The following is a 22,741-nucleotide window of genomic DNA, read 5'->3' as shown; positions in this document are numbered from 1 at the left end:
TCAAGCCATTTGTAATTCAAAAACCATAATCACAGACCTAGTTGCTAGTTTCCCTGGAAGTGCTCATGACTCCTACATATTTAAACAGAGTGCCATATTTACAAAGTTGGAAGCTGGACATTTTGGAGATGGATATTTACTGGGTAAGTGATCATTTTTTTTTTTTTAAAACTGTACAGAGAAATGTTTTGACAGGTTTTCAAACCACTGAAATGTTGATAATGTTTCCATAGGTGACAGTGCTTATGGTGTGAGAACATTTATCTTGACTCCTTATCTGAATCCAACAACCCGCAAAGAGCAAAATTATAACCAAGCTCATATGTCTACCAGAAATGTGATAGAGAGGACATTTGGAATAATGAAATCCAGATTCAGAATACTTCATAAAACTGGAGGTGCATTGCAGTATCGGCCTGATGTTTGCTGTAAAATTGTTGCCACTTGTGCCATGCTGCACAATGTTGCCATGAAAAGAGGGCTTGGATTGGAATTTGAAGACAACATCCCAAATAACCACAATCAACCAAACCAACCCCAACCTAGAATCAATGGTCCTGATGCTGCAGAGGGAAGGAGAAGAAGAGCAGAGATAACTCAGCATTACTTTTAAATAAAGGTATGAGACAGGACAAACATGCATATGCTGTAACTTAGGTATTTATTGTTTTTCAAATGAAAGTGAATGTGTGCTTCCATTCCAACGTATGTGGTATTTTGAAACAAAAATTTCATTTGAATAAAATCTTCAAATGTATTAATATTGTCAACCATTAACTGTTAAAATAAAGGTTCACAAAATATTCACATATGAATCACTTTTTCCTTGCTCTTAACCCCAATGCCTTAACCTTCACAGGGTTTGAATTTTTGTTTTTGCAGGTGTCTTTGGCTACATTTCTGACACTTCTTCTTTCTGAAGGTGGTTTGATATTTACATTTGCATTGTCTGAAGAAGATGCAGGGAATGCAGACACTGGTTGATAGATTGTACTTGGGCCTTGATGGTGGTCTGAAATGGGGCCTTGCATTGATTTCATGCCACATGCCAGCTCACCATAACATTTCATCATTTCCTTTTGGAAGCCAATTGTTGTTTCAATCAATTTAGAAGTATTACTGCACATTCTGTGCATGGCTCTTGTGCTTGACTGCGTACTCACAACTGCTCTTTGCAAAACTGCACCCTGGTCACCATGCATTGCTTGACTTAGTGTCTCTATTGCAGAGGTCATTCGTTCCATTTTGTCTGAAGAGACATTGACCATGTTGACAAGTGCAGAACTAATATTGTGCATGTCTTTGGCTATATTGGTGATTTTCCCCTTGATAACCCTTATGTCCTTGCCTTGCAGGCGCTGTACTTTTAATAACTTCCTCTCAAGGACACTGCCATTTACAAAGTCATCCATTGATTCATGAGTTTGTGAAGGAGCTCTGCGACGCCGGAAGAATTGTCGCAGTCTTTGACGCCTGCCTGGGACCCTTTGTGCAGGCTCTGCATTCAGTGTTGTATTTTGAACTGCAGTGTCCACATTTTCCTCTGCCTCAGATTCAGTGTCTACCAGTCGACGCAGTCTGCGTCTTTGATTTTGTGGTTCCACAGTGGGTGAAGGTGGTGGGTCAAAGTTATTTTCTGCCTCATTTAATAAGTCTTGTGTGAAAGACTCTGCAAATTGAATAAATTCTGCATCCAAATCAGCATCTAAAAATGAGACAGTGTGAGTAACCTGTTAGAAAAATATTCCCAATGCCTGTTTTTCTTTCACAGATTAACATATGACACTGCTATATTGAGGCATGGATGACAAATTATCGTGGAAGTGAATGTACCTATTGCTAACAGTGATCCTGTTGTCTGGACAGCAATAAAAGAATATTTGTGAGGAAAACTACATGTCCCATGATGCCATTCTTTCATCTTAAATTTACAATATTTATTATGCACTTTGGCAAAACATGTACTTTTGACATTTGTAACTTTACAGATCTAATCACAAGTCATGCACTCAATGACATTATCCTGTTTTTAAAAAAAATTACCTTGACTTGTTCCAGGCTGCTCTGAGGTGTCAATGTCATACACTCCAACAACTGCTTCAGTAGGTAAAGTCCCCTCTACTAGTTCATCCCAAGGGGTAGTTGGTATGTCTTTTGGTGTACCCCCACCAGTTTTCCTTCCAGATTTGATGCGTGTCGCAATCTTCTCCTTTGCTCTGCTGCGCAAATCGTACCATCTCTTCTGGAGATTACTGATGTCTCTGTGGGCGACACCTACAGCATTGACCTTTGCCTGTATTGTTAGCCAAATTTTTCTTTTCGTTGCCTCAGGTATTTTCAGTGAACTTTTTCCAAAAAGTTGGTCATGCTTAGCTGTGACTTCTTCAATTAGAACCTCAAGTTCTTTGTCACTAAATTTGACTTTCCTTTTCCTGGGCTGCTGCTGCTGTTGCTGCTGCTGCTGCTGCTGCTGCTGCTGGGGCTCCAAAACCACATTGCTTGCCTCCATAATCTCAAGAGAAATCAGTAACCTGTCCAGCAGCTTCCACACACTCCCCAAACTGCCAAATTCAAGTTCGAAGTAGCCCACAGGTGTCTGTCATTAGTTTCAGAGGCAGCCACACTGCAATCACTTGAGTATTCATCATGTGCGTCTTTTCCTTATTTGCGAAGTCGCACAATGCGATTTCGCACATAAGGAATCGCATTTTCCTTGCGATTCGGTAAAAATTGCGATTTTTACCGAATCGCTAAAAAAATGCGAATTAATTGATGCATCCCATTTTGCGAATTCTTATTTGCGATTCCTTATTTTTCGCAAATAAGAATTCGCAAAATGACACAATGATGCATGTGGGGGAAAGTCCCTTAACACTTTTCTCTTGCAAGTCTCTGTGGGCTCTGATGGCAGTGACTCGCAACATCAAAGATCTCACTACAGTCTTACTCAGGACCAACGCAAATGCGTGGGGGTAGGAGAGGAGTAAGTTTGCCCAAGGCTTACAAATGCCAAGGCCTCGCTATCTTTCAGCAGCTTTTATTTATACATATTTAATTGCAAGTCAGCCTGCCATGTTCTTTGCTAATGAGTGAGCTGATGAGGCCAAACAATTAGAACATGTTTTCTCTTTCCCCAGAGTACCATTTTTAAAAATACTTTGAAGCAGGTTTGGATTAGCACACCTTGCCAAAATAGAAGAGGCATACAGAGGGCAGCACATTACGCTTTGGCCCGGGCCTCTCACTAACGTCTGACAAGAACATTCTTATTTGTTTGTTCGAGTTTTGATAGACATCAGTCTTCCATATTCAGTTACAGGTTTCAGTCTTCCATATTGCATATTGCTAGGGGGAAAAAAGAAAACTATTGATAACTGTGACATCAAGTTGTGTCATGGTCTTCATATATAGCAGTCACTCTTGTTCATTCATTTCCCCTCGGAGAGTTATAGTTCTATAATTATTAATGGAAAATCAGAACTACAAATATTAAAATGCAAAAACTAAAACCAGAACAGATTAGCTACTCAGAAATGGCATGAAGAGTCTGAGCGGTCTGTGCAAATTCCGAACATTAATAAGGGTACATCATAAACAGACCGTCTATTGGCTTGAATGAAAGGTATAATTACTTCCAATATTCATGTTGCTCGTTTTATTTATCTGAAACGTACGAAAGGATGAGTTGGCTCTGCCAGAAATACAACTAATGTTTCATAGATTTCACAGATATCTCTGTAGCAAGACCCCAACTCACTGCATTCCAAATAGCTTCAGAAACAAACGCAGTATTCCCTCCGGTGGACAAAGAGAGGATGCCTAACAAACAGTAATGTAAGAGAGAGATTCTTAGGAGAAACTGGAGAGCATTTTCAGGTCGACCGCATCCAATATACCCTGTGTATCACCGCCTCCAAGTTGCAGGCCAAAAAGTGGTGCACCCGGAGTATGCCTTGTGTGTCTCTACCTCTCCTAGGGGCATATGATCAAGACAGGCGATAAAATGATCGCCGTTTTAGCGGCAGAAAACTGCAGCTAAAACGGCGATAATGGGCTTGATAATATGCTCTATGGAATTCCAATTGAAGCCCATGTTCGATGTCCTTCACATTTAACATGGGCTTCAATTGGAATTCCATAGAGCATATTATCAAGCCCATTATCGCCGTTTTAGCTGCAGTATTCTGCCGCTAAAACAGCAATAAATTTATCGCCTGTCTTGATAATATACATGTTACACAATTCATGGTAAATACACCTCCTCCCCCAGTAACGCTGGGGAATGTTTACAAGGGCATTGCACCACCAGAGCGTCACTTTTTAGAACATTCCGATGGCGCAATGCCCTGCTCCATATTTACAAAGCTGCGTTAAGCCAATTTGCATGGCTTTGTAAATATTGTACCCTTTCAAGCAGGTATCTGCATGAAAGGGGCATGCAATGGGTGTTTCTGTGGGCTTTTAACCGCAACATCCATTGCTTTTTCATGCTGCCCCAGATTTAGAAAGATGTGTAATTCTGCAGCACACAAAGAAAGGGCAAACAGCAATTCATGATTGTTTATGTGCAGGAAGCTGTCCCTTCCTGAAACTAAACAATAATTAAATAATGACAATTTGCTACTTGTATGTGGGCTGCAGTAGCCCACATAGTTTGTGTGCAGGAAGGGACACCTTCCTGCATAAAAACATTCTTTATGGTGCAAGGGTGCCTGTGTTGTCGCTAACTTTTGCATCAGCGAAAGCACAGGGGCGTGGCATATTGTAGTAAATAATGCACATCCCTGCATTTTGAAAATGTTAGTGCGCAGCGCTTCCAGATTTGGCGTGCTCCGACATTTTCTAGTAACTATTCCCCATAGCAGCGGTACTCACCCACATGAGTACACACCCAAACAAAACCATCTCTGCACACCTTTCACTCACCATTAGTCTTTTACCACACCCCATTCACTACACCGAGGTCGTAGCCAGCAATTCATGCAGTTAACTAGGCACGCACACCATCACCTGGCTACCGACACCTGTATATCGCATCTCTTTCTGGGTAGGCCCTATGCGTCATCTGCTGCTTGATTGGCTGGCTCTGCTGTGTGTGGCCATTACTTGTGAGATTTGTTGGCTGTGAGAGGTTATTCTGCCATGTGAGAGTTGCTCCTGAGGTTACTCTTTTATGTGAGAGTTGAATCCTTTGTGGTCTGTATAACCTAAAATTGCTTTTGTCATGTAAAGATTGGTTCTAAAGGTTTATCCCGTGAACAGTTGCCCTTATAACTAGGACCAATACATGTCTTGCCACAGACTGCTATCCAAAGTCTCATACTATTGGGTTACCTTATTTATAGCATTCACCTATGTCTGCAGGCGTGCCATGATTGTGCTTCCAAACATATATCAAACAAGCCATTGCAACAAAGAACAAATTCTACTAAACTTGCCAGTGCTTGTTTTTTCCAAATACATTTAGGATGCTTGACTAGCACAACCTCCCATCTCGAGTTACCTTGAAAAATGTTTTAAATGTACGCTGATTTGTGATTGTTCCTTGCTCAGGTTACCCTCAGAGGCACACTGTCCGAACAATAAATCTGTGTTCAGAAGTCTCTAATCTGTGCTGACATCAGATCAGCAGGAAGAAAACAAAATAGAGTTCTTGTCTTCCGAGGCTTACATCACTCCCTGCTAACCTTCCATCACTGTAATCTCTAAGTCAAATCCGAATTGCATTTTACAGCAAGAGATCCCTATATTGTGATATCAGGTAATGCAGCTTGACATCCCACAAGGAAAGCAAACTCGCCAGGAAAACATGATTTCAAATACTGTTGAAATGAATTACCAGGCAACAACCTTGAGTTACTCTGTGTTGGCATCCTCTAATCGACCCTCTCCTCCCCGCACCTACCAATGGTACTCTTTTTTCTTTTTTCAGACTAAAACACAATATATTTCTCAAAGCAATACGCATGCATTTAGGTCAACTTTATTTTTTTAAGGTTAAACATGGATTTTATTTGTAAGAAAGGCAACCAAGTATAACAATCAAACAGCTATCAAGTGATAATTAAAAACATTCAGTGAATTGAGATTTATGCAATGTAAAAAAAGGAAATAATGATTCGAAAATAGTTGCATATAGAACTTTTTGTTATAAAACATTTGAAAGAAAGGAGAAGAAGGGAGGGGGAAGGAAGGGAGGAAAGGAGAAACAAGGGTAAATGAAACACTAATACAGTAATTAAATAAATACATATGAAGGTAAAAAGTGTAATGGATTTTTAAGAGGTATCGAACAATACTGAGGAAGAAATTGCTGTAAAACTGTATGATAGCAATTTAAAGCGAGAGAAAGGAGAAAATATATAATTACAAATTATAAAACCACAGTATATCATTATTAACAAGTCATGGTGGTTTGGGGACCTCTTCCGATGAAGGATGATGACTAGTAGATTTCTGTGTAGATGCGTCCAGGAAAATAGTCACAGGAGACCAAGGCATAGATGCATCAAGCTAAAAACCGCTCGCAAAGGGGCAGATTCTCAGAATCTGCCTCTTTGCAACCAGTATTTTTGCATTTGGGATGCATCATCACAAATGCAAAAATCGCAACTAAAGAAATCGCAAAATTGCGATTACTTAAATTGCTATTGCATTTAAGGAATCTCAAATTGAGATTCCTTAAATGCAATGCATTAATGTTAAAAAATTAACGATTTCGCTAATAGGGGAGCAAATTACCATGAAGTTGAACTTCATGGTAATTTGCAAAAACTTTGAAAAATGCACTAAAGTGCATTTTTCAAAGTTCCATTTTACACACAAACATGCCCTTAGGGCATGTGTGTGTGCAAGATGTACCCATATGCAGATTTCAGGGGTTCAACAGGGTGTCCTTTTGACACCCTGGCACCCTTGAAATTGCAATCTGAATTTGCGATTCTCTAATTGAGAATCACAAATTGGGATTGTCTTCCCATTCATTCCTATGGGCCTCTAGGCCCATAGGAATGAATGGTGAGGTATTCCCTAATTGCGACTGGCAATTTGCGAGTCGCAATTAAGGAATTTTAAGAAATCGCTATTTTTTAAGTGAGTTCTTCTTGCATAGCATTTTGCTATTCCTTATTAGCGAATCCTTATTTTTCGCTAATAAGGATTCGCAAAATGGATGCTTGATGCATCTGGGGATAATGCTTTCTCTATTCAGGAGTAGAGACATGGGAGAAACATAGGCACGATCTAATCGATGGTTATAAGGTCATCTTTATTGACATAACAAAGTACCAGGTGGTATAAACCTGTTCATATTCATCAGAGCATATATAAATGCATAAAACACCTGAAATGGAATAATAAACTTTCCAGAATATAATTTGAGCATAAAATGAATAACGCTTCAAGTCTGCACATGGGAACGACTGTATGTATGGTACAGTTGCACTGACAACTTTGAAACTTTGCAGTACAAATGATAGACCTTGAGCCAAGGTGTGATGATGAGCATGATGAGGATGAAAATTAGTTCTAAAGCACAGTGCAACTGGAAGGTTTTTAACTCTAAGCACTCTTGTATCACATATACCAAGTAAAGCCCTCATTTTAAGAGCACAGGTTATAGGCGGTACCAGACCTGCACTGAGCCAAGCTACTAGAGGGTGCACACAGGTAAGGTGCTTTTGCCTTACCTCGATTTGGATTTTGGTTGGCGTTTGAACAGGGGTTATGGCGCAGCCAACCAGGAACCCAATTTTGAACAGCCGGTAATATCAGACAAGTTCAATGTTGATACTGCCCGGGGCAGTATGTAACACATTTAAAATTACATTCCCATTCTGAGTGCTGCACCTCAGAATGGGGAATAACCCTGTAAAATTGAATGGTTCCCTCATTCTTATGTGCAAAACTTGAATTGTGCAATATTTTCTCCAGATACATTCTGAAAGGCTTTCCCTCCTAAAATTAGGGAAGAGTAAAAGTGTGGTATTACCACACAAGTTGTTACCCAGATTTGATTGCAAATTCCTCTTTGTGAGTGATTTCGGAGTAGAAGACCGATTGGAATAAGTACCTCAGTGCATCTAGTAACAGGAGAACAGCTGTTTCCTCCATTTTATGCAAAATCTCTAGTAGTTCTCTAAAAGATATTCACGTCTGCAGCAGCAGCGCCCTGTGCAGGTAACAGAGACGGGGCAGTGGGGCCGGGTGGGGGAGATTGCGACAGACGACCACGAGGAAGAAATATTTATTTATTTCATTTTCCCTCGTGGTCGTCTGTCAAAATCTCCTTTCCCCACGCGGTCCCACTGCCCCATCACTCTTACCTGCATGGGCCACTTCTGGTCTGCTGATCTTTAATATAAAGAATTGAAAACAATTTCACTGAAGTAGATTGGAGAGGGTGATAAGGTGAATAGACCACTTGTTTTCCTTAAAGGATTTTAGTAGCATTGCCCTAACTGATTTAGTGATTGGTTTGAAGGAGGTTAAAGTAGGCCCATTCACTCCAGGCAAACAAAATGGAGAACGACAATTAAAGAGGCCACATGGTCAAAGTGTTGTAAAATGCGAGCCCATATCAGTATCGATGCCCGGGCTGCTGGCGCAAGTCGCCTCTTAGTTCTCATTCTGAATATTTACCAAATAAAGAGACGGGCGCTGGGAGCTGGAATCACAAGAACAGAGTTTTATTTCTCATGAGGAGAGCCTGTCATTTCGGACACGAAACACAGTGTCTTTCGGGAGGTGCTCTAACAAAGTGAGCTGAGATACCGTCTTTTATACTTTACAAAACACTTGGCATTACAATCAGGACATTGTGACACAAAGAAAAGACATCCCCATAATCCTCGTGTCAATCCTACCCCACATATGTTTACAATAGAGACCCTTGAACTGCCGATAAGAGAAGGGGCAATGACGCAGCTGAGTGTTCCGCTGATTATTAGGATATGTGCGCCTGATCATATCCCAAGGGGTGGGGAAGCCAAGATCAATAGTGGGTTCTTTGAAGAGGAGTGACTCCATACAATAAGGGGCAATAAACAGTATCGTCTGGCTTAGGCGTTGGCCTCGGACATGTGTGGACAGTCCATCGCGGAGGGAGGGTTTACTAACAGAGGGGTCATTCATGAAAGGAAAGGAGGTGCTGGTCAGGTGCGGCCGTGACTCCCAAGGACAGGGCCTTGCAGAAGGGGGAGGTTTATGACTTGTCCATGCGAGGGAGGAGGGGAGAGCCAGGGTGCTCACAGGGACAGAGTCGCACAGAGAGAGATCTTATGACCCGTATATGAGAGAGCGGGGGGGGCAGTCAGGTGCAGCTGGGGAGGGCTATGTCAGCTGAGGCGAAGGATGCCTCTTCAAGAGGAAATGGGGGGTTTGGGTGGGTCAAGCAGAAGGGTTGCCTTTCAGGGCAGGGTCGCGCAGAGGGAGAGGGTTTCATGGTCTATGCATGTGAGAGAGGGGGGGGGGTTTCAAATACGCGCAGAAGGGAAGCCGGTGATCCTAATGAGCGGGAAAAAGGCCAGGGTGCCTAGAATGGCTGTCATGTACATATGGGTACGGGCTTTTACTGGCGGAGTGATGCGGTCAATATTTTATGGTATTCATGGTGCTTACAGGGAGAGGAGTGGGAAAAGGGAAATGAACGCTGTTTATGTACATCAATTTCTCTAATTTTCCACAGTGTCTATCTAGAAAAAGAGGATTTGCTATTTCATTATGTGTGTACTTTGGTCACTCAAATGATAAGTACACCATTTCCAGCATAAGATTAAAGGCCTAGAAAAACTTCATAAAATAGTATGGGATTTACTTTGGTAGATCCCGATATGAGATCAATATAGTAAATAGTAATAAACTGATGAGGAATATTGCTTGAAGCACAATTGTTACTTCTTCTGATTTGATGTGGTGGGGTCACCTTATTATGATAAAATGTATAGTTCTCCATTGGTTCTATATTTTTCGATTTTGTTTTACAGTTGCATCTTCATTTTCTGAGGAAAAATAAGAAGAGTCATATAGGCTTATCTAATTTTACAAGCTGAAATGCCAGGGAGGGATTTCGTTCTGACCAATGTCTGTTGTGCTGCTAGTATGCTGTTGAGCAGGCTTATGTTAAATTCATCAATTTGCATTGTGCTCGTACACCAAATGGTTTCTTGGTGCTGTACTAATGGAGGAAAGCGGAAACCGAGGCACAACTGAGCATTTCAGCTACAAAATTAAACAAAGTTTCACAAACAAAAGCTTGCAGTGTTATCTAAAATAGTATGAATATTATGAGGAAGAAGATCCCAGAGCCAAGCAGCACATGTCCTGAAGTTGCATTGACAATTTTTAGATTAACGAAACCTTGGATCAACCAATACAAAGGCAAGCGTTAATCTCTAAAAACCCTTCTCATTAATGACCATCAATTCATGAATCTCCTTTTGCAGCATCTGAAGTTTGGCGGGGACTGGGGCAGGCACGCACAGTGTTGTAACTCTGGAAGCACAATAGGAGCAGCAGGCCGGACCACATTGTATCAGGACGCAGCAGGTAAAAATAACACCGGCTGCTCCAACCAAAATCAATAGCAACTTCCATCCCCAGGTGGACAGGAGCCCCCAGAACAAACCTGACAGTGATCAGGACCCATTGTCAGTATGCATTTCAGATGCAATGCGATGTAGCTTTTGAATGGCTAGATGAACGGAGGGGGCGGAGTCTGGAATATACACGCAGCAAGAGCTGCCAATCACTCGGCATGCTCCGCCCGATCAGCCAAGATAACGTCCAAAACCATACGGTTTTGGAGCGCAACAAGCCTGGTCGCCTGAAGCTCAACAGTTAGGTTGGCCAGGATGTCAGTAGTTATGTTAATGACATTTTCCACTATCCTGGACAATCTTCTTATTTCTCGGCTATTAAATATGGGTCCCCAGAATGGGACCAAGCCTTTGCTAAAATCCGTGAATTGTTGCAAAGAGGTGTTGGTCTGATCAACTTCTGACGTGACGAGCTGCCTACGTTGCCTATTGGGTACCGCATTGGGTGCTGCGCTTACAGGGTGTAGCCGGTGTGTCCTGTGATAGTCAGATGGTGCTATGTATACAGGCGGGTATAGGAAAGACAAATAACAGTGCCCAGCCCAATCACGTGGTAACCAGGTATATGCATTTTCTCCACATACGAAATACACATTGGGTGGCGTTAATAACAGGGGCTGCAGAGTTTCTTCATACGATAGGTATAATTGCAGATGCTGTCACCAACCTGTACATGACCTATCCCTTGTACACAGAAATTGGAAGAAGCATTCAAAATAGGAATGGGTACAATACGGTCACTTGTAACATTTTGTTCAACAAAAAGCTGGAAATATTGAGAAGCATTAACATTGCTAAAATCATAAAGTTCCTCCTGCAACCAGGTATCGTTCCTAGCCATCATGTACCTGTTCATGCATGCCTGAGGGTCTATCGACCCCCGTCTCCCATTTCCTTTTTGGTCAAAACCCCGATGCTCCTCGACATATGCTAAAATCATGTTATAATCGTTTACATCATAATGTCTGCGATTATCTTTCCAGTGATGGTACATGGCGGAAAACAGTTTGAACAAAGCTTCACAGCTCCCTAGATAGGACAGGGGTAGTGAGAGAAACAGATCATGATTGTGCACCACGGATGGCAGAAGCCCACAAACCCAGCAACCAGTAGTGTTGGTAACACTGTGTGTCTGATGAAGCATTTCAACAAATACATTTTTTGCATAAGTCTGGCGATGTCGTTCTTTGTGGGGTGCTAAAGTGAACAGCAAATGCTCAGATGGTGCAGCAGTAAACGGTAAAAAATTCTGCAAAGGGTATTTATGCTCCAGGTATACAAATAAGCCCATAAAAACAGCAATTATAACAGTTATAACCACTGCAAAGGCTACTTTGACCCTTGTGGTCCATGTTGAGAACATTGGCTCATAGAATGGTACGTTTCGTGGCGCAATTGGAAATTCTTCTTCTAAGACAATACGGCCAAAAGGGTACATTCCTAGCTAAAAGTCCAAAAATAAGCTCGGGCCTAGCAGTCCGTCCTGCCAGAGGGTTCTTCTCCCTGTGTCCGTCAGAGTCTCACAGGTAGACTCCTATCGTTCATCTCAAGCAAACAAAAGAGTGGTGGTCAAACTTTATTCTGTTGTGTAACCTGGCCGTTTGCAATAGCTGGTCTTCTTTCTGAACAGAGCACAGTGGTCAAAGTTCCAGCTCTCAACATGTTCAGTCCAGTGTCTCGCTCAGTACCAGAGACCAACAAACTAGCAAACCCTATCTATTCAATCGAGTCTTTCCTTATCTCCTAGTGGTGGGGTCTGAGGCACTGTTGTTTGTTTTCCTTGGCCGCAGGTTATACCGTACATGACCCGGAACTTCCTGGTCAGAAAATAGTACTCCAGGTACTTTTTGAGCATGAGAACTTTCGCTTGCCGGGGTACTCAAAACAGGATTCAAAGCAAATGCAGATTCAGCAGAGACCGATTCACCTGATCTCGTCACTCCCTCCTCTTGCCTTTGTTCAATCTCACAGGCATCAGAGAAGGATATGAATGCAGCAGCTCTCTCAGTTTCCTGTGTCAGAATTCCCCCTGGGCGTTGCTGATCATATGGAAGTGGAAGCGGCAGCTTCTTCAGATGGGAGACGTGGATCCAATGTTTTCTCCCATCCACTTTGACCGCCGTCCGGGTGGCAAGCAGAATCTGCCGTGGCTCAGACCACCTCGGAGCCAAGCTGGTGTCTCATTCAAAGTTCTTGACTAGAACCCACTGGCCGGGTTGTAGTCGATGTCCGGGGCCCTCTGGCAGAGGCTGCAGTACAGAGGCTACCTGCTGATGAAGAGAACGGAGAACTTTAGTTAAAGCATATAGGTAATCAATCAACATAGGATATTCAATGTCAGAAAATGATCATGGCCTGGGTACCCCCCATACATTAGCGGGCCTGCCAAAGATAATTTCATACGGAGAAAGGCCAGAGCGAGAGTGTGGGGTAACTCGTAGTGACATAAGGGCTAAAGGCAAGGTGTCAGGCCATTTCAACCCTGTGCTTTCCTGAATCTTGGCCATTTTAAATTTAAGTATACCATTATATTTCTCCACGAGCCCTGCTGATTGTGGATGTCGGGCAGCATGGAATTTTTGTTTAATCTGTAGACCCTCACACATATGCTTGACAAGGAACCCATGGAAGTGCCCCCCATTGTCCGACCAGATCAATCGGGGCAAACCAAAGGGTGGTGCAAACTCCTTGAGAAGGGCCTTTGCTGTGGCCATAGCAGTATTCTCCTTAGTAGGGTAGGCCTCAACCCATTTGCTAAAATCACAAACCACCACCAGGACATACTTTAAGTTATTAACATGCTCCATGTGAATGTAATCCATCTGGAGTACTTCAAAAGGCAACGTTGGAGGTGCAAAATTTCCACTCAGGACACTTTCTCCCTTCCCCGGATTGTGTTGCAAACAGACCATGCAGTATTGGACCAACCGGACAGCCGTCCTTTGGATATTAGGGTTGTTCCAAACTGGGTCCAGGAGACCGCAGATATCTTTTGCTCCTATGTGTGCAGCGCCGTGTGCCATAGTCACAACGGCCTGTACTAGTGCATTGGGCAGTAGCCACCTTTGTTTTTCTGTCAGATCAAGGGGTTCATGCACTTCCTTAGTAGTCAGATGCAACAGAGGTTTAGCAAGAAGAGAAAAATTAGGTATCCACTGGCGAAAGTAAGAGGTGATGCCAAGAAAAGCACGAACTTCGCGCCGCATGCAAGGAACAGACTTTTTAGAAATAGTAGTAATACGTACAGGAGTTAGTCGTCTACCCTCCTTCGACAGTAGATGACCGAGGTAGTTTACCTCCTGTCGACAGTATTGGAATTTAGACAAGGATACCTTGTTCCCTTTATCGGCCAAATGGTGCAACAATTTAACAGTGGCCGCTTTGCAGCCATCTTCTGTGTCCGAAGCAATGAGCAAGTCATCCACATATTGCAACAGGACGTTGCCTTCTGGCAAGTCTAGATCGTCCAGTAAAGCTTTAAGGGCTTGGCTATATATGCTCGGGCTTTCAGTATAACCTTGAGGTGCGCGACAGAAGCAGAAGCTTCGTCCAGATAACGAGAATCCAAAAATCTGTCTGCTATCAGGATGGATAAGGATGCTGAAGAAGGCATTTTTCAGGTTTATGACCGAAAAGTACTGGGCAGTCGGCAGAATCATCGTGAGGATCGTGGTGATGTCCGTCACCACAGGATACTGTGGTACAACAATAATTCCTTTTCAAAATCGGGAGAATCGGGCTATTGCAAATATTAGCAGCCGTTTCTTCCACCACCCCTTTGTCGATCAGATCTTGAATAATGGACAGCAAGGCCCGTTCACCCGCTGGTGCTATTTTGTACTGCGGGATGCGTGGCATTTTCGCGCCTTGTTTCAGTGTAATGTGAACCGGAGGGATATCCAACTTGCCCACATCCGCATCCCCTGTTGCCCATAGCGTTGCGGGAATGCCGTCAAACTCTGGGGGAAGAGGTTCATTTTTAGCAAAACATTGTTTTATGTGGTCAGCGTAGGGTTGTATTGTTAAATAAACCCCGTCAGCAGAGCAATGTATTGTCGCGTTTAATTTCTTTAACATATCCAAACCCAGCAAGTTCTCCCAACAATGTGAGGTTAGCTAAGAGGAGTGTCAATAGTGACGGGACCGATCGTGAAGGTGAGAGGTTTGGAGATGGGACTGACAACTGGGACTCCCGAGAATCCCACTGAGACATTATTTTGCCCGGACAGAGCCGCCCCTGGAACGAATGATCGAGCAACAGAACTATTAATTGCTACTGTGTCAATTAGGAAATTCTCAGAAGTCCCCATCACTTCCCCTTTTACATAAGGTCCCTTTTGATTGACCGGGATCGACACTTGGCCCCTACTCTGTCCCTGGCTGTCCTATGCGTGATCGTATGCCTCTTGATTAAGCATGGGCGGATTTTGCGGATCCACGATCCGCGGATTTTGCGGATTTGCGGATCGTGGATCCGCAAAATCCGCGGATTTTGCGGATTTGCGGATCCGCGGATTTGGGGCGGGGCTTCCATGCGAGTGCACATGCCTCTTGTGTGCATAAAAGGTCAGAGAAAGATCAGTTCAGCAGATGAAGAGAAAGACGCCCCTGGTCACAAGAACAGCAAGGGTATTGTGCTCGTGAAAGTCAAGGATGCAAAGGCCTCTATACAGCATCGCAGCTGATTTTCCACTGTAGAGTTGGGAAAAAAGGCACACCTGTCCAGCCTCGACGACGCTCACGATTGTTTTTGGGCTAATGAATGAGTCACTGAATTTGAGCATCAACTAGTTCGAGCGACCATGTGTGTGTTACTATGCAATCGCCCCGAAGGGCGCAGGGGTCCCTTGAGTGAGCTGTCCATCATAGTGGGTGAATGGCGGGAAGACGGTGCAAACCGCGAGTGTGTGGGCGGGGCCAACGGTGCGGGGCTTCCATGCGAGTTCACATGCCTCTTGTGTGCATAAAAGGTCAGAGAAAGATCAGTTCAGCAGATGAAGAGAAAGATGCCCCTGGTCACAAGAACAGCACAGGTATTGTGCTCGTGAAAGTCAAGGATGCAAAGGCCTCTATACAGCATCACAGCTGATTTTCTACGGTAGAGTTGGGAAAAAAGGCACACCTGTCCAGCCTCGACGACGCTCACGATTGTTTTTGGGCTAATGAATGAGTCACTGAATTTGAGCATCAACTAGTTCGAGCGACCATGTGTGTGTTACTATGCAATCGCCCCGAAGGGCGCAGGGGTCCCTTGAGTGAGCTGTCCATCATAGTGGGTGAATGGCGGGAAGACGGTGCAAACCGCGAGTGTGTGCGCGGGGCCAACCGTACGGGGCTTCCATGCGAGTTCACATGCCTCTTGTGTGCATAAAAGGTCAGAGAAAGATCAGTTCAGCAGATGAAGAGAAAAAGCTCCTGGTCACAGGAACAGCACGGGTATTGCGCTCGTGAAAGTCAAGGATGCAAAAGCCTCTATCCAGCATCACATCTGATTTTCCACGGTAAATTTGGGAAAAAAAGCACACCAGCCTGGCCTGTTGTAACTATTTTACGATGGCGCCGGCAAGCTGCCAGCGCCATCCTAAAATAGTTACGAAATTAGCTTCAACAGGAAGCTCTAATAGATAAAATCGAGCACCTGCTTTATTTTATCTATTAGAGCTTCCTGTTGAAGCTAACTTAGTAACTATTTTAGGATGGCGCTGGCAGCTTGCCGGCGCCATCATAAAATAGTTACAACAGGCCAGGCTTCAACTTTTGCCCCCGGATCCGCCACTCGCGGATTTGCGAATTCTCGGTAAATTCGCGGGAGTTCGCGGATAGCGAATTTACCGGAAATTCGCAAAATCCGCGAGCGGAACGGATTTTAAGCTCATACTTACTCTTGATCCTCGTATGCGTAATCGTCGTGATAGTACTGCTTGCCTTGGTGGTTATCGAAATGATTTTGCTCATACTTGCCTGATCCTTCCTCTCCGCGCATATCACTCCGATCGGGGCCGCCTCGTCCTCGCCCTCGGACTGCACCGTTCTGGGCAAGCAACAACGGACACTATGCTTTCCAATGCCCCTCCTCTCTACAATAGGAACACTGGTTTAAACCCACAGTTGGAGCCCCGCCCGTGCCTCAGCCTGCACCCGCCCCTCTGGACATGGACCCTCTGACTCCTCTCCCCCCTCCTTGTCCCCGGACTACATGCTGAAGCAATACCCGTGTTTTAAGGTCTTTGGCCTTCTTCTCCACCTTTTCCTTACTCTCGTTCTCCCTATGTTCATAGTACTGGGCCATGCTCAAAATTACAGAAGGGGTGGAGGTAGTCCAGGTACTTTCTGCCGCTTGTAATCGTGCAGAAATTTCCGGAGCCAAGTTCATAACAAACCTGTTCACGAACAACCTAGTTCCACCTTCCGTAGCCAAATCCTGTCTGCTAAAGTCAATGAAGACTACTTCGAACCTTGTGAAGAAGTCAGACACACTTTCATCCTTTTTCTGTCTGCAAGCAGTCAGTTTATCCCAGTCAACCTTCCTCGGCGGTATCAAAGTGTGCATAAAGGCTATTATTTTTGCTGGCAAAGATGTTATTTCACCCCTAGGTTTATCTCCCGGTTTGCGATCCCGATCCCAACCTTTTAATTCTTCCCAGGTCCCCCCTAGTTCAGCGTGATCAGTGTCGTGCACCTGCCTCCATATATCAACAGGCACAAGTAACCCAAAGAATAACTCGACATCCGCCAAGGTCATTACGGCAGACGCCGCAGCTTCGGTCAGTTCTTTATAGTAGGCAGTAGGATTCTTTCGGGGGTCGGGCAATTGGGATTTCAGAGCAAGGACCTCACTTCTTTTCCACGGAGTGTATACCCATTGCTCCTGAAACTGGGCGTCTATCCGGGCCCGTGTGATCTGTTGGTTATCATCACGTAGTTCGGGAACTTCGGGATGATAAATAGGATGCACCTCTCGCATGGGATGCTGTGAAGTCCAAAGAGGGCTCTTTAAGAACATCCTGCCTCGATATTGAACCAGGGTGACTACGTTTTTGTACACTTCCTCAGGTGTCATATTAAATCTATGGGTCCAGTCTCAAATGTTATATAGTATCTGAGGAGCGCTCCCATTATCGAAGCTGACCTCCCAAGACCCAATGAGGGAATTGGACATCTGGAATAACACATGTTGCTGCATTACCAGTTCTAAATCTTTTACCGTACTTCATATGTCAGCCACGGTATACACATCACTCCGCATCCATCTGATGGCTTAACCTGCTAATGCTTCCTTCTCACCATATGCCACAGATGATCTAGGGAATAGTCGTTTACCATCCAACCCTCCTGATTCCCCTTTTGACGTCTGTTCCGACATACAGGGTGTGGTGCTGGCCGATTGGGACGTCCATTTGGGACTCGGAACGCTCAATTGTGTGCGAGGTGATGTTAGAGCCTGCCTAGAATCAGGGACAAGAGTGGCCAGGTCCCCTACAGAAGGGGCTGGAGCGCTGGCATCTCGTTTGGGGGTGACAGAACCTCGTTCCTCCGGTGCAGAGGCTTGGGGCGCAGCCACAGCTTGAACAGGTACCGCAGGATGTATGCGCTGCGGGGCATATGGCGGGGGAGGTCTTTTATCTAGCAGATCCTCTATCTCATCCTCGGTTTCATTTTGCGTTACATAGTTCTTGTCTACCTTTAACCTAAATTGTCTATCTGCATATTCAATATTCTTCTCTGTCCTGTTTTTGTCATGCGCAATGGCTTTCTGAGTTACAGTTTGCCCTTGCTGTATCTTGAGGAGTTTTTCTGACCGAATACGCCTTCTCTTTGCCTCTTTCTGCCATTTGTTAAGAGTGTCAAACATGGCCTGTCGGCTGCGTTTAGCAAAGAGACGCTCTTGTAAATACTGAATCTTTTTCTCATCAAAAGACCCAGTTTTCGGCCACTGTAGTTCCACATTATCCTTTGTATACCTGTGGCACAAGGAGTTGAAAAGAAGGGGGCCAATACCGTGCTTGCAATACATATCGTGACTGGGTGTTCCTTCCGGAGGGGCTGGCTGACTTTCATCTAACCTCGCGCTCTCTTGGTGAACACAGCCAAAGCATAATTTACTAAGGCACGGCATTTCCCTTTCTCTATTCTACTCGAGCTGAAAAGGAATCGGGGATTATTATGCACAAAAATAGCAGAATCAAGTTTCATTAATCACAACCCTCTCATACACATGGCCATGTTTTCATTCAAAGTCATACTCACGTTGCAAAAATAAACCTTCAACTTGACATAAAACGAAAAAACAGAGATTTGTAAACGAAAAACGAAAACACCAATATTTTGCAAACAGAAGGTGGAGCCCGTCGACTCCCACCTATGGTGAACCCTTTTTCTCAAATATTCAAAGCTGCAAAGAACACCTTCTGACAACAGTCATGTCCTTAGACTGCCTGGAGATAGCTACACAGGTTTCTAAACCACAGACCAACCTACAGGCCATCCGACAGTATTCATGGTTCACCTCCCGAACTATACCGGCTAAGCCCGCTTTTCCAAGCGCCGCTCCAGATCTGTCCGAGTGCTACCCAATGTCAACCGTCGGCGTTCCCGAGAACAGTCCGGCCGAGCGAGAACCGCAGTTCCCACAAAAGGCGTCTAGTCTCCATCTCCAGTGATTCCACACAAATCAAACAAGAGGCATCTGCACGTGCAATTTCAATGTTGCCCCGTAAGACCCCCTATTCAGAGTTTCTCCATGACCACAGGTCATCAAATGCCAAGTACCAAATCCGGAATTTAAAACGTAATCCAACACAAAACGAGACAAGACACTCACCTGGTGCACGCAGGTCAGATTGCACGTTCTTCACTGCCAACGTGGCTGGTTCTCGGGTCACACCCGAAGGACTCCGGCGTGGTAGCAGCTGAGGTTCTCAAGATCGGGAGAGCGAAGCAAACCCCGAATTCTCGTTGGTCTATTCTGCAACCCCCCGATCGGGAGCACCCCTTTCAATGTCCCGATTGTCATCTGAAATACAGAGGGACGACCCCAACGCGGAGTCCCGGCGGAGTCACCAACTGAAGTACCGAAAATTATTCACCACCTCCCAATTATAGTTATATCCACAACCAATCCCATTCCGATTACCAATAATCAGTCAGTTGGCAGTGTAGAAGGTGCAAGCATTTATTATAACAAACAAAAACTCTGCCAGAGGAGCTCCTTGCGACCTAACCCCACGAGGTCCGCCAAGAAGACTGCTGGCACACTTTCAGAACATCACATATATACAGTTGCATTCTCAAAACCGTTGCCCAAGATGGAAAAATACAAGTTGGTACAGGTTGGTGCAAAAGGAAAGGCCATATATGGCAGACAAAGTGCTCTTGGTTTAGCTCATCCTAGATTAGCAAGGTCGGACGGGTGACTCCCCTCTGCCAGCTCCGAGACAGTCCGCCCGCACTCCTCCCGGAATTTGCTTATCAGGCCTTCTCCTGCTACCTACAACCTTGACGGGCCGAACGAGCTGAAACAGCAGTTTTGCAACAGTTGGGCTATTTCTCAGGAGAACGACTTTGGTGCAAGGAATGAATGGAGTCTGCTAATGTAAGACTTCGAGCGAGGCCACAAAATGGCGTCGGTCAAGTCAAGTGAGGGTAAAACGTAAAAAGCGGTGCAGGTTAGAAATCTAAAATACTGCAATACGAATTTGTGCTAATGTTTGCGTGCGTGTGCTAAATCATTTAGATACATCATGCTAACCTTAAGATATCGATTATAAGTGTTGCATAACTGAAAATCGATTCCGGTTCCTCATCAGGTTACCAGAGGGAGTGTGTAAACATTGAGAGAGAATGTACTGTAAGATCATTTTTATATTTAAAGATTAAAGATGTCTAGCTTTGGCAGTTTAGGCACCCTCAAGATCAATCTCACTGCAGCCCCACTTACCATGGAGTGCCCGCCACAGGGTGCACGCTTTTTCCCACCAACCCCTTTATCAATGGGAGCCTGTGTTCAGGTGGGTACACAGGCTCCCATTGAATGCAATGAGATTCTGACCAACTCATATACGGATGCATCCAGATGGATCAAATCGCTCGGTTGGACTCCCCTGATCCGAATCGTTCGGAAAGCATTACGGAACCGATTCTGTAGGAATGCTTTCATAACAAGATCATAATCGGCCACTTAATGTGACATAGGCAGGGTTTTATCATTTTTGCCTCCTAGAGTTTTTACAGGGTAGAAGGGATGGGTAGCAAACCCATTTCTCATGCCATTAGGAGATAAGACAGAGATCGGTTTTGCTGTCAATGATTAACACTGTTTTTTAGCAGTTAACTCAATTTGTGACTTCCCATCCATATAAAAACAAAGGCCTTAGTGTTTTGAATGCCTTGTGAGATGTAGGATTACTGTCTAGATGAAGTACAATTTGTGACTTATTAGTGTACAGTTAGTCTTTATAGCTAATTGTGCTTAAAGTTTTTGTAAGTGGGGAAAAATAAATATTAAATAAGTGAAGGGATGTAGCGTGGATCGTGTGAAGTCTCCATTTTAGATTAAACTCTGTAAGTTGACATCTCTTTCTTGTAGTGACTTTTCTGCTAACGCATCAATGTGCTGTATGAGCACTTCAGATACCCTGTAGTCTGTACAGTGAGTTCCAGAGTCAAATACGTAGAACACACTGTAATTGTTTTTCTTTCTTTCTGTGCTCATTAGGAAAATTAGGAAACACTTCATTTTACCTAGATTAAACCAAATTAGCTGCTCTACGCCTCTGCCACAGTTTGATAAGAGCAGGATTCTATTATATAAACAGGTTCCGTGCTACCGCTCAGTGAGAGGGGCATTTCCCTGCTGGTATTACCATGGAACCACTATAAACTGTGACTGGGATGCAGCTCTGCTGACTCCAACCTCCATCCTCCTAAGGATGATAACCTGTACACTGAGACTGGCTGCTGACAGCTAAGACTGAGGTATGGGTGTTAGACTAGCCCAATAGACCTGGCAGAGGGTGCCCCAACTAGGCCCTCTTTAGTAAAGTATTAGATACAGATAGGAGTAATCAAACATTAGCAACACGTAACATGGTTGCATTGTTCATATTGTTTACCATTCTAGTAATGCTAATTACAGTAGCATGTCTCATCTTTCTAATATTTGCAGCTCATGCTTTCTGTGCAAAAATACAATCATGTTAATAAATGTTTGAAAATGCATTGTCGTATCTTTCTTGTGTTTACCTGGGATGCAAGAGTCACCAACCCAAAAGGCTAGAGCGGTTTCTACAATTCCTTCAGAACCAGAGTGCCATGTTCAATGCTGCCAACAGGATCTATTACCCTGATCAGTTTATGGATTGAAAATAGTACTGTGAGCTAGCCGTAAACATACCAACATGTACTGAGAGCGTATGTGGACTGAGTCCTTATATTGTGATGTCATGTTGGTCTAATACACAGTCCTGCTGTATTTGTAGGAACCATATAACATGACACCACCAACATTCTAGGCCAGGTACTTATTTATTGGGTTTCCTCAGTAGTTTTCTCACACGTGCCCAAGACTCCTCTTTCACCTCTACACAGAGACGTCAGTGGTCAAAAGGATTTATCCTCCTCAGCTCAATAGGAAGTACCTATTTCTGCCTGTAGGATGTTCAAGCTTGAACTTTAAAAAAAGGATCACTCCGCTATAGTGTTACCTTTATTTGAATAGCATTCATTAATAATCTGTCAACTGTAGTCAGGCAGTAACTACACACTTAACAGTACATGGGCTTGTCACTGGAGGGGAAGATGTTGCCATTGTTATTGCAGCACACAAAGCTTGTAGAGGTGAATTATACTATTCCTGGGTAAACTTTCCTGCCATTGATGCTAACACACAAACATGTCAGATATACACTGAGGCCGCTGCCCCGGCTGCAAATAGACCTTATGAATACTTAGAAATACCATTAGCATACCGGGAACATCACAATTGGTTCCAAGGTGTCCTCCCACACATACAACAACATGTTAGACTGAGTCCTCTCAGTAATGAGCGGTGAACCTGGCCAGTCTTAGCCGGCTACACAACATTTCCAAATACTTGTCAATGAAGAGACAGCTCCTGCAGGTTATACATTAATTCTTGGAATGAACTC

The 22,741-nt window shown here is 44.1% G+C and overlaps 1 protein-coding gene across 1 annotated transcript; it reads right to left on the bottom strand.

Moving 5' to 3' along the window:
• Positions 1-651: 651 nt before the first annotated feature.
• LOC147711045 (uncharacterized) lies at positions 652-16,884 on the bottom strand. Its single transcript, XM_086919413.1, has 4 exons — positions 16,807-16,884; positions 8,325-8,352; positions 2,044-2,382; positions 652-1,705 (listed from the first exon to the last, which is right to left on the bottom strand). Exons 1-4 carry the CDS (start codon positions 16,882-16,884, stop codon positions 816-818), a joined length of 1,335 nt encoding a protein of 444 aa, XP_086775539.1. The 3' UTR covers positions 652-815.
• Between the last annotated feature and the right edge of the window lie 5,857 nt (positions 16,885-22,741).

This window comes from Lissotriton vulgaris, chromosome 5 (assembly GCF_964263255.1).
Source record: "Lissotriton vulgaris chromosome 5, aLisVul1.2, whole genome shotgun sequence".
In the NCBI taxonomy this organism is placed as follows: Eukaryota; Metazoa; Chordata; class Amphibia; order Caudata; family Salamandridae; genus Lissotriton; species Lissotriton vulgaris.
Note: the sequence above shows the minus strand (reverse complement) of the source record. Positions and strands in the feature narration are given on the sequence as shown.